Raw genomic sequence first — 12,038 nt, 5'->3', positions numbered from 1 at the left:
GTACTTCAGGCAAGCTGATAAACCAGCTAAGGTCACGTGTGTTCTCTTCTCCTGGCTGGCAAAGCAGAGCTCTCCAGGACGACACGAGACAATTGGCGATATGCTCCTCTCAGTGTGTGGTTCGCAGTCATTGTGGTTAATGCCAAGATCGAGGGACGGAAAACCCCTGCACTTCTACCTTTCCAGCTCAGCGACAGCCCAGGCAGGTGATCACCTGGGCTAACCGTTCACCCTCACCAGGTTCACGCTCCCCTCCACCCTAATGTCCTTCCTCCATAGCCTCTCACCCCAAGTCCCCTGGCAGCTCCTCGGCTTCCAGTTGTACCACCCATCAACAGGCCATGCAGACCTCAGAGATGGCTGACAATGCTTTGGATGTGGGAAGGTGTGTCACAACCGCTGGCCTCTTTGGTCATGTCATCTGTTACCTTGACTATGAACACAGTGGTAACGAGGAGTAGAGCGGTACCCACGATGTGAGCAAGTGCCGTTGCCATCTCCGCCTCCCTCTACGCGCAGTGGGAGCAGGAGCGTGATGTTCCGTCAGAAGGCTTTTGACAGAACTAATGTTCACATCAGCTGTTTCCGTGAAGCCAAACTGCATGCAAATTGAGAAGCTAAGCTTTAAAAAAGGGTTTTCTTTTCAGCCTTTAAGAAATCAGCCAGAGAACTGAGTGATGAAATTAACCAAGAACACATACTGCTCTTGCCGAAGACTCCGTTCTGTTTCCAGCACCCATGGCAGATGGCTTACAACAGCCTGTAACTCCAACTCCAGAGGACCCAACACTGTCCTCTGGCCTCTGCAGGCACCTGATTGCTCCCTCCACCTTCCCCCTCCTTCTCTCTCTCCCCTTCTCTGTCTCTCTCTCTCTCTCTCTCTCTCTCTCTCTCTCTCTCTCACACACACACACACACACACACTTTTAAAAAACAATAGGTGTGGGGCACATGCCTTTAATCCCAGCATCAGGAGTGTACAGCTCTATGTCAGCTTGACACAAACTGGAGTCATTTTGGAAAAGTGAACCTCACTTGAGAAAATAATGCCTACTACCAGATTGGCCTGTGGCAAGGCTTGCAGCTTTTTCTTGTTTGATGATTAGTCTGGCGGGGTTCAACTCAGTTGTAGTATGTACCATCCCTGGGCTGGCTTCCTATAAGGAAGCAGGCTGAGCAAGTCGTGGGGAGCAAGCCAGTAAGCAGCACTCCTCCATGGCCTCTGCATCAGCTGACTCCAGATTCCTGTCCTGTTTGAATTTCTGTCCTGACGTCTCTTGGTGATGGACTGTGTTGTAGAAATCTAAACTGAAATGAACCCTTTCTTCTGCTTTTGTTTTATCACAGCAATAGAAGCCCTTTAAGATAGGAAGGAAGAGGTAGGCAGATCTCTGAGTTCGAAGCCAGACTGGTCTACATAGTAAGTTCCAGCCCAGCTAGTGCTACATAGCGAGAACCTCTCTCCAGTGCTGGTGAGGATGAAGAGAAGGTTAAAAGAAGCCAGGCTGGAGGGGGACAACCGCTCTAACCTAAATACGAGTGCCAGCTCCAGCCCGGAGCCCTGTGCGTGCTTCCCTTCTGCTGTTAGATTCGTTCATTCTGTTCCTCTCGCCATTTTACCATATGTACAAGCCAAACTCTGAGTCGGTTAATCAAACATTTAAACCTCTCTTTCTTCAGTATAAGGATTCATAGTCACTCCTAGTTTTTTAAAAAAAGCTTTCCAGAGAGAGTGTGTTGCACACAAAGGGAAAATGCCCTGTCTCGGGTTGGGTAGGGGAGGCAGGGATCTAAGTAGCACTGATTTCTGTTGCAGGATTATGGATGAGGAAATCAGGTACTTTTATTTAGGAAGAAGGTGGATTCATGTGGGTGAAATGGTAATAGTAACGGATGATTTACTTGGATGTGATCTAGCGGGCATGGGTGTGGGGTGCAGTGAAGGAGGAAAATTTTATGTGGAGCTCACTGTACGTCTGTATTCGCTTGGAATTTTCCCCAAGTTCAAAAACAGAAGGCTCAATGTAACTAATAGTAAGATATTGTGTAGCCGTTCAGCCAATACTTAGGAAGAATTTTAATCAAGTCGTATGCTACGAAAATCAGAAGTCAAGTGTCTTCGTGTGTGTGTGCGAATAACAAGCGTCTGCGTAAAGGTTGGTTGGACAGGCTAAAACGTTCATTATGGTTATCAGTTGGTGGAATCACGAGTGTGTTTTCTACTCTCTGCATTTTCCAGACTCGCTAGGCAAAACAAACAATTTCTCACAGTTTGAGGGGAACTTTGAAAGTCTCTGGCCTGCCTCTCTGTTGTGTTTTCTGTAAAACTGATGGCATCAGTAGGGTGCTTCTATGGTTGCTCCCCGTGTGGCTGTGAGCATGGCCTGTACTGTCCTCCCCGCCCTCGGCTCTGACTTTCCAGAGTTATAGACAGGCAGAAGCCATCCCCACCACCATGGCACTCGTCGGTCACTCGGCTCCACGCCTTCCTCTAACACGGGTTTCCTTCTGGTTTTAGTGAGCCGGACATGATCTCCACGAGGGTGATGGACGTCAAGCTCCGGGAGTCTGCTGAAGGCCTTGGGGAGGATGGCACAGGTGAGGCTCCTCTCTCCCCTGCGCGGGAAGAGGCTGCGTTTGCTTGGTGGGAGCCGGGTTTTGTGGCTTCCTGCGTGGAGAGGCGTGTTCAGTCCCCCAGTGTGCTTGGATATCCCCAGCCCTATGCTGACTCCCGGAAGACAGCCTTAGCATTTACACCACTTGGCAGCATTGCTCTCTTGCTGGGGCTTTGAATGTCCTTTTCCTTTTCCTGGGGTGAGCCTGGCCCTGTATTTGACTTGAGAGCAAAGAAGCAGGGGCTCACCCCAGAGCACCTGTGCTTTGCTGTCAGAGGCAGAAGGATCATGAGTTCAAGGCCTGGCTCAGCTACATATAGAGCCAAGGTGCCAGGGCTAAGTGGATCCATTTATCACCCAACGCTTTCCAAAGGTATACGTAGGAGGTTTTGTAAAAGCACAGGACGAGCTAATCCTCCAGATAAAATAATTACATCAAAAGAACCTTTGACCCTTCTCTTACGACTTTTACAGGGCCTTTATCTTAGCCTTGGCGGAGCCAACTTCTATCACTGTGAGTCATCACTTCAGAACACTTTCTGATCCAGTCATGGGGTTGCTATTTATGCCTAGATACAGTTGTGAAATCAATATTAAAAACACTGATCTCCCTCAGTGCACATTTCCCTGGGGTTTCAGCCGTCTCACTCGGCGTATGTTAGCAAAGGTTTCCAACCTCTCTTGTTTAAATTCAGAATCCCAGGAGAGATTTCCTTTGACTTAGGTCAGGAGAATAACTCCAGTGATATTAAACCCAGAAGCCAGATGCTACCTGCGGGCACTTACCCCAGTGAACACTGGGATTTCATATATATTTCATATATGAAGATGGGTTGTTCAGTTTATATTAGAAACATTTTTTTTCTGCTCATATTTCAATAGGTACTAAATAAATCCAAATACGAGGTGAAAGTATTTTAAGATTAGCCTTCAGTGGGGAAAATGGTTATTCAGACTGGCTATTGGGACACTGAATTGTTGCTTTTTAAAATAAGAAATTGTTATATAAGTATTTCACTCCCCGCCATGAATATCTTCAAGTAGATGCCAGTTTGGCTTACATAGGTCACCATGAGGAATCAGTCTTAGAAAATGAGAGGATCTAGGTGTTGCAATTTTGCTTCAAATAATAAGTGAATTGCTGCCATCAGACCAACTTTTTGAAAATTCTAGATAAGAAAATGAGTTGAAAGGAAAATGGTAACTCAGAAAGATAGGCGGGCACATTTTGCTTTAGTCTTTTACTCTGAAAGGTTGAATCTTGTTTTCTTGTGGGATGGAACATAGGGGATGGGGAGAAGGTGAGATGCAGGACCTGAGGAGACCCGGCTAAGAGAAGGCCTTCCCTTCAATAAGATGCGAAGGTGGGGTAGGTGTGGAGCTCAGATAAGTCAGCCTCCTGTAAAACTGAGCCTTCAGTGGGGCAGCCCAGAGAACCTCGACCTTTGTGCTTAGGTCAGAGTGCTCCTGAGATCAGACATCACCCCAGGCACTGTGCAGAACAAACTGTCTTCTTGAAAGACCGTCCAACTGTCCTGCCTAGACTAGGGTACTTGGGAGGTAGAGACGGGAACTTCGGGCATGGAAGGTCATCTGTAACCACATAGGAAGTTCAAGGCCAGCTTGGGATACAGTAAGATCCCCGTCCAAACAAACAAATAAGCCAGAGAAGAGGGGCTGCAGAGGTGTCTCCACAGTTAAGAGCATTTGTTACTCTTGCAGAGGTCCTGAGTTCAATTCTCAGCAGCTGCATGATGACTCACAAGCATCTGTAACTCCAGTTTTAGGAGATCTGATGTATGCACGTGGTACACTTACACACGTGCAGGCAAAACATTCATATACACACGATAAAGTACAATCAGTGACATACATACGATAAAGTACAATCAGTGAATACACACGATAAAGTACAGTGACATACATACGATAAAGTACAATCAGTGACATACATACAATAAAGTACATCAGTGACATACATACAATAAAGTACATCAGTGACATACATGTGATAAAGTACATCAGTGACATACACACGATAAAGTACATCAGTGACATACATACGATAAAATACATCAGTGACATACATACAATAAAGTACATAAGTGACATACATACGATAAAGTACATCAGTGACATACACACGATAAAGTACATCAGTGACATACATACGATAAAGTACATCAGTGACATACATATGATAAAATACATCATTGACATACATACAACAAAGTACATCAGTGACATACATGTGATAAAGTACATCAGTGACATACACACGATAAAGTACATCAGTGACATACATACGATAAAATACATCAGTGACATACATATGATAAAGTACAATCAGTGACATATATACGATAAAGTACAATCAACGACAGAAGAAAGAGAAGGGAGAGTAGGAAGGAGAGAAACAGAGAGAGAAAGCAAAAGGCATCATGGGTCTGTGCATCACAGATGATCCAGAACAGCTGCAAGTGTGCTGTAGATGTCAGACTCTAACCCTTTCCAAAGAGGAGGAGAGGACATTCTTCCCTACAATGAGACCAGATTTCTCAGATTCGCCCATCAGTCCATAAAAGATAATTTTATAAATGGAAACTCATCAGAATTTAAAACATTTCCTCTAAAAAATAACACTATTCAGAAAACAAAAATAAAAGTCACAGACTGAGAAAACTATAAGTCAGACTGGTTTAAAAATTATAGCATATGGGCTGGAGAGATGGCTCAGTGGTTAAAAGTACTGGCTGCTCTTCTGGAGGTCCTGAGTTTAACTCCCAGCAACCACATGGTGGCTCACGACCATCTGTAATGAAATCTGATGCCCTGGCCTGCAAGCATACATGCAGACAGAATACTGTATACATAATAAATAAATAAATATTTTTTAAAATTATAGCATACATTTGAAACTATGTGAAGTAAAATAATAATTAATAATAATAATAATAAACAAGCCTAATTTAAAATTGAACAGGGATTTTAAAGATGGTTTACCTAAGAATATGGACAAATTGGCAGCATCTGTATTTATTACAAATTAAAACTGTAACTTTAAACTAAATTAAAACTTTTTTAAAAACCTGACAAATACTGGTCATGATGTTGTTCCTTGTAGAATACAAAATTATATTTTGAAAGACATTTTGGCAGACCAGGCAGTGGTGGCACACACCTTTATTCCCAGCAGCAGTCAGAGGCAGGTGGATCTCTGTGAGCTCAAGGCTAGCCTGGTCTACAGAGCAAGTTCCAGGACAGCTAGGGCTATTACAAAGAGAAACAGTTAAACCCACACCCTATGCTAAAGTATTAACCAAAGGGCAATGAAAACTTATGTTTACACAAAACCTGAAAGTGACTTTATTCATGATTGCGAAAAGTTGCCCGGCCAGTCAGCCAATCAATAAATATATCTATATAATGAAATATTACTCACCAATAAAAAGGAATATACTATTGGTGTCTACTAACAATGTAAATGATTTTCTAGGTGAAAAAGCCAGAATCAAAAGGAGATATATGTATGGTGACCAATCTACACACTGTGACTTGACCCAGAACTCTTAAGAGCAGATCCATGAACAGCTGCATGTTAAGGGTGGGAAGCGTGAGGAAATGATACGGACTGATGGTCTGCATCTGGATTGAGGACATCATTGCTGCTCTACAGATGCCAGACTGATTTTTACCATAATTTAAAATGATTTAAATGGCATTGCAGGTTTTAAAACAAGTGGATTTTTTTTAAAGTAAAATATAATTAGTAAAACTTCAGTGTTCAGAACAAGATCAGATTACATTGGGTCAAGATCATACAGGGAATCGGATAGCATGCAGAGTGGAATGTTGAAAAGATGGGAAAAAACAAAGGTGGAGCAAAGTGATAGCCTGAAGCATGCATTCACACCTAAGTGATAGTCTGAAGCATCTATTCACACCTAAGTGATAGCCTGAAGCATCCATTCACACCTAAGTGATAGCCTGAAGCACCCATTCACACCTAAGTGATAGCCTGAAGCATCCATTCACACCTAAGTGATAGCCTGAAACATCAGTTCACACCTGTGATAGCCTGAAGCATTCATTCACACTTAAGTGATAGCCAGCAGCATTCATTCACACTAAGTGATAGCTAGCAGCATGCATTCACACCTAAGTGATAGTCTGAAACATTCATTCACACCTAAGTGATAGCCTGAAGCACCCATTCACACCTAAGTGATAGCCTGAAGCACCCATTCACACCTAAGTGATAGCCTGAAGCACCCATTCACACCTAAGTGATAGCCAGCAGCATTCATTCACACCTAAGTGATAGCCAGCAGCATGTATTCACACAGGCTCAGAGAGGAGATGATGCCCATGAATTTTCTAGGATTGTTAAAAAATCAAACAACAACAAAGCAATAGCCCAGTCCACAGATTTAAGATACCCTGTGAGGAATCTGAGAGACGGTTCAATGCTTAAGAATACTTGCCAGCTACTCTTGCAGAGGACCTGAGTTTGATTCCCAACAAGGCCACCTGAAACTCCTGCTTCAGGCCATCTGGCACCCTCTTCTGGCCTCTGTAGGTACTGCGTTTGTACAAACATACCCCAACAAAAATAAATAAATCGAGCTGGGCAGTGGTGGCGCACGCCTTTAATCCCAGCACTCAGGAGGCAGAGGCTGGTGAATCTCTGTGAGTTCACAGCCAGCCTGGTCTACAAGAGCTAGGACAGGCTCCAAAGCTACAGAGAAACCCTGTCTCAAAAAAATAAAATAATCAGTTAAATACAAGAAACCTAATGACTCCTAGGAGGGATAATTAAAGGGCAGTAAAAATACAAAGGAAAAAAATGTAGAGAGCCAAAGTTCAAATTAGAAATCCATTTAGTCCAAGGGATGGAGGGCTACCTTCACAGGAGCAAAAGGAAAAGTGGTGGCTGATTTCCTAACAACACAGTAGAACCCACAAAACTGTGGCTCGTTAGAAAAAAATAACTATCAACCTGGAAGGCCAATCCTGAGAAGGATGTGTGTCAGGACCGAGGGAGACACGAAGGTATTGTCAAAGACATAAGTTTGCCACTGATACACCCTTAAAAGTTGGGAAGTAGAAATTGACAACTAAAAATAGATAAATAAATAAAACCATTTCTCTCACTCTCTGAAACTGTTAGGATGAATTTATTTAAAAAAAATAGTAAAGATTTAAAATATAAAAGCAAAAATAAAATGGCATGTCTGAGTTGTCATCTTTAAAACAGAGAAGAAAATGCATTGTTTTCTGAGTACTGTGGAAAGTTTATGGAAACTGTCAATATGGTACACCATTGTTGACTGAGGTTTCTGTCCTGCCCAGTTCCCACGTCCTTAAGTCCCAAAGAAAACACACAGAGGTCTACATTAATTATAAACTGATTGGCCTAGTAGCTCAGGCTTCTTATTACTCTTATAACTTATATTATTATACTCTTATATTATTATACTTGTCTGTGTTAGCCACGTGGCTTGGTACCTTTTTTGGCGAGGCAGTCACATCTTGCTTGCTCTGTCTGGGTGATGACTGTAGACTATGCTTTCCTCTTCCCAGAATTCTCCTGTTCTCACTGCCCCACCTCTGCTTCCTGCCTGGTTGCCCCACCTATACATCCTGCCTGGCTACTGGCCCATCAGCATTTATTTAAAATACAACTGACAGGGTACAGACCATTGTCCCACAGCACACCATAAAGTAAGTCTCGACAGATTTGAGCAGAACAAAATTCAGAGTACATTATCTCACTGTGGTGAAATCCATAAAAAAGAGATAGTGGATTGCCAAGTGCTTGGAAATGAAGACATGCCTTTTGTAGAACTCACAGATCTGAAAAGGTATGGCCACGGAAACCAGAAAAATACTTCTAACCAAATAATAATGAAAACCCAAACTTCTGTAACGTGTAGAACTTAACAGATCTAGAGAGAGAAATATTTCCTGAAATGTATTTATTAGCAAAGCAGGGAAGGTTCAAAAAAATTGTAGGCGTTCAATCGAACAAACCTTTAAAAGAAATAAAATAGCAGGGCTGCACCTGGGGATTGTTGCTCAGGTAAGGCTCTCGTAGCACCCTGGAGCCCTGGAAGAGCCTGACTCCTCAGGAGTCAGCAGTGTAGCTGACCGAGGAAGAAGGAGGAGGCCGTACAAATAGTTAACCCTGGGCATGAGAAAGGAGGCACCGTTACAGAGCCTGTCGACATCCACCCGTAGCAGTGTATTTTTTGCCAGTACCTTTGACATCTTGAGATGCAGATAAATCCCTCGCTATGTGAAACAACAGAACAGACTGAAGGAGTAAGCAAGTGGATCAGTCCTGCGTCTGTTTAAGAAGCTGGGTCACAATGCTTAGGACAGGAAGAAATCAAACCGAACGAGATAGCCAATTAACTCCTTTAGGTGATTAAACTGATTGAGCTGTCTGTGCACATGCAATGCCTGCAGAGACCAGAAGAGGGTGCCAGGTCGCCCGAAGCTGGCGTTTCAGTTGGCAGGAAAAGGCACAGCTGTTGTAGCCGCCTCTTACCCACACTGTTCGTGCCCTAAGCACACCTGGGTGTTAGGTCGTTTATTTGTCCAGGTCTCCGGGGACGCCTAATAATTGGTTGGCTATTGGGAGGCCGGGTGGTGTCCTATCAAATGCAAAGAACTCCTGAGAGTCTTTCAACGTAAACTCTGGAGGGAGCTCCATCTGCACCCAAGATAAACATTTCGTGGTGTGAAAGGAAGTTTCCACTGGACGTTAAAACAAACTGCCATTAGGAGGTTGTCCCCTGTGGAGAGACGCTTGCTCCAGTCTCGCTGGCAGGATCTCGGGTGAAGGCGAGGTCACGCGAACTTCCCAGGGGACCGTTAGATCATTAACTCATCATTAAATCACTTCCGTTTGTAAACTTATAAAGCCGCCTTAGACAGTTATTTGCAAACTTCCGTCATGTCACACAGCATGCTTGATCTCTCTGACTCAGTTTCCCCTTGCTGTCCCGTCCTACACGTATGCGGAAGGGAAGTGGTGAACATGGCTGAGTTGCTCTGGCGACGTCATAGGCTCCGGGTCTGATAGGTCCTGTGGGTAAGATTGAAGGTGACAGCTAAGGTGCTCAGACTGGACGCGACCTCTCCGCCTAGGGAAAGCCACCGTTTGCTCCTCTCTCACACCCACCCACACACACAGTTTTAAAAATCAGACAAATCCTTGGAAGATAATGTATTTCTTAAGAAAATACCTTGGGTTATCATCCAGCCTTTGCCTTATCTGTCCTGTGTACATTATCTATGAAATAGTATGCCTATTCCAGAGAATTAAAGAACATGGAATCAGGTGAGAGGAAGCTGGCTTGGGTTTGTTCCCTTGCTCATGCTCTTGCTTTCTTGGCTCATTTACGGATATCCTAAAGATGGAAACCAAGGGGTTTGGAGAGATGGCTCAGTGGTTAAGAGCACTGAATGTGGGCTGGAGAGATGGCTCAGAGGTTAAGAGCACTGGCTGCTCTTCCAGAGGTCCTGAGTTCAATTCCCAGCAATCATATGGTGGCTCACAACCATCTGTAATTTGATCAGGTTCCCTCTTCTGGCATGCAGACAGAATACTTTATACATAATAAATAAATTTTTTAAAACAAGAGCACTGAATGCTTTTCCAAACTCCCACATGGCAGTTCACAACCATCTGCAACTCCACTCCTGGGGAATACGGTGCTCTCTCCATGTGTTACACAGACATACACCCAGGAAAAACATGTATACACACAAACTTTTAATTTTTTTTAAAAGATAGAAACCAATATGTGTTTGGGGCACAGACCTTCTAGGCCATTTGACTCTGTCACTGGGTCCTTGCTTCCTTGACACCTGTGCCCATCACACACCTGCACACACCTGCACTCTAATGCACGTGCCCGCTAATCTTTTTTTTTTCTTGTTGTCTGTATAGGAAAGAAAAAATCTAAGTTTAAAACTTTTAAGAAGTTGTTTGGGAAGAAGAAGAGAAAGGAATCGCCCTCATCCACGGGAAACAGCACCTGGAAGCAGAACCAGGCCAAGAGCGAGGTCATTGCCATTGAGTCGGGGCCGGTGGGCTACGACTCTGAAGACGAGCTGGAGTAAGTTGCTTCTGCGTGCTTCTCGTGAGCCTCAAGGAGGAGGGGACACTGGGCCAGGAGACGTCCAGCACTCTTAGTCCAGGGTCTTGGTAGCTTGTCAGGCTCCTGGGCCTCCTCGCATCCTGGGCGATCCCCTTAGGGAGTTCTTCAATGTGGGGTGCATGTTTCTTAGCTTTCCAAACACAGGGATGGACGACGGTGGGGGAAACCCGATTGTGCAGTTGCTACCGGCTGGGTGCCATGAGTATTTAAAAGTCCAGGGTAATGGGGGCTGGAGAGATGACTCAGAGGTTAAGAGCACATGTTGCTCTTGAGGAGGCCTGGGGTTTGTTTCTCAGCATCCGCATTATGACTCACAGCCCTCCGTAACTCTTAATTCTGAGGAGTCGTGTGTAAAACGAAATTTTAAAAATCTAAAAACAACCTGTAAGTTCACAGTGAGGCCTGGGGAGATGGTTCTATGTAGGTCTCTAATTCCAGAGCTCCCATTACCAGGTAGGAGACAGAGACGGGAATCCCCAGAAGCCTGTGCACCAGCTGGCCTAGGCACAGTGGTGAACAGCAGCAGTCCCTGTCTCAAACAAGTTGGAAGGCAAGGACTGCCCTCTGAGGTTGCCCTCTGACATGCAGCGGGACACTGTAGCATGTGTGCACCAACCTGCACCCCCCCAGATGTTTAAGTGCACAGCATCTGTATGAGGTGATTCTATGAACCATCACAGAAATGAGCAAAATCGGCCACAAGCCACCTGGGAGCCTGTCTAGTATCACACGCAGAAAGGGCAGCACTGGGATGTGGACCCTGGTTTAATTTAACCAAGGATGCTCAAGGACCTGGAGCACAGTGTGAGGAGCACTCGTCCCTCTGAACCTAAACGCCGACCGATTGAATAAGGGCGCATGCGCTAGAACAAGGCCAGCAGATGGAGAAGAAGTGGCTTCTGGTTGTCTGGGCTTAATCAATTCAGATACACTGGGGATGGACACTCAGGCAGCCCTTGTAGACAAAACTTTGATTTTTCTAACTTGTGTTTTATCACAGTGCAGTCATGTTGTCTCTCTGCTACCCCCACGGCCATGTTTTGAACTCTAGAAAAGAGAAGAGGTAGCTTGTAATGTCTTTTAAACATCAACCCTCCTTTCAGGATAAAATATCGGAAGGAATGGCGGTGCTCCTGAGACAGGGACAGGGAAGCCTGTCTCTGAGGAGGAGAAATTACACTGGCCACTTGGTGGCACTAGATGACTGAAGATGGAAAATCAGGGTTTGACTTCCCTCCCCTCCTCCTCCCAG

The 12,038-nt window shown here is 44.6% G+C and overlaps 1 protein-coding gene across 1 annotated transcript in view; it reads left to right on the top strand.

Moving 5' to 3' along the window:
- The first annotated feature begins 2,528 nt into the window (after positions 1-2,528).
- The window catches only part of Cracdl (CRACD like), a 43,375-nt gene continuing 33,865 nt past the window's right edge, over positions 2,529-12,038 (top strand). The window contains exons 1-2 of the mRNA XM_038344158.1: positions 2,529-2,598; positions 10,576-10,744. Coding sequence (XP_038200086.1) covers positions 2,529-2,598; positions 10,576-10,744 — 239 coding nt within the window. The remainder of the gene's footprint in view (positions 2,599-10,575; positions 10,745-12,038) is intronic.

This window comes from Arvicola amphibius, chromosome 9 (genome assembly GCF_903992535.2).
Source record: "Arvicola amphibius chromosome 9, mArvAmp1.2, whole genome shotgun sequence".
NCBI classification, from domain to species: Eukaryota; Metazoa; Chordata; class Mammalia; order Rodentia; family Cricetidae; genus Arvicola; species Arvicola amphibius.
The sequence above is the reverse complement of the archived record's forward strand: the minus strand, read 5'-3'. Positions and strand labels throughout refer to the sequence as shown.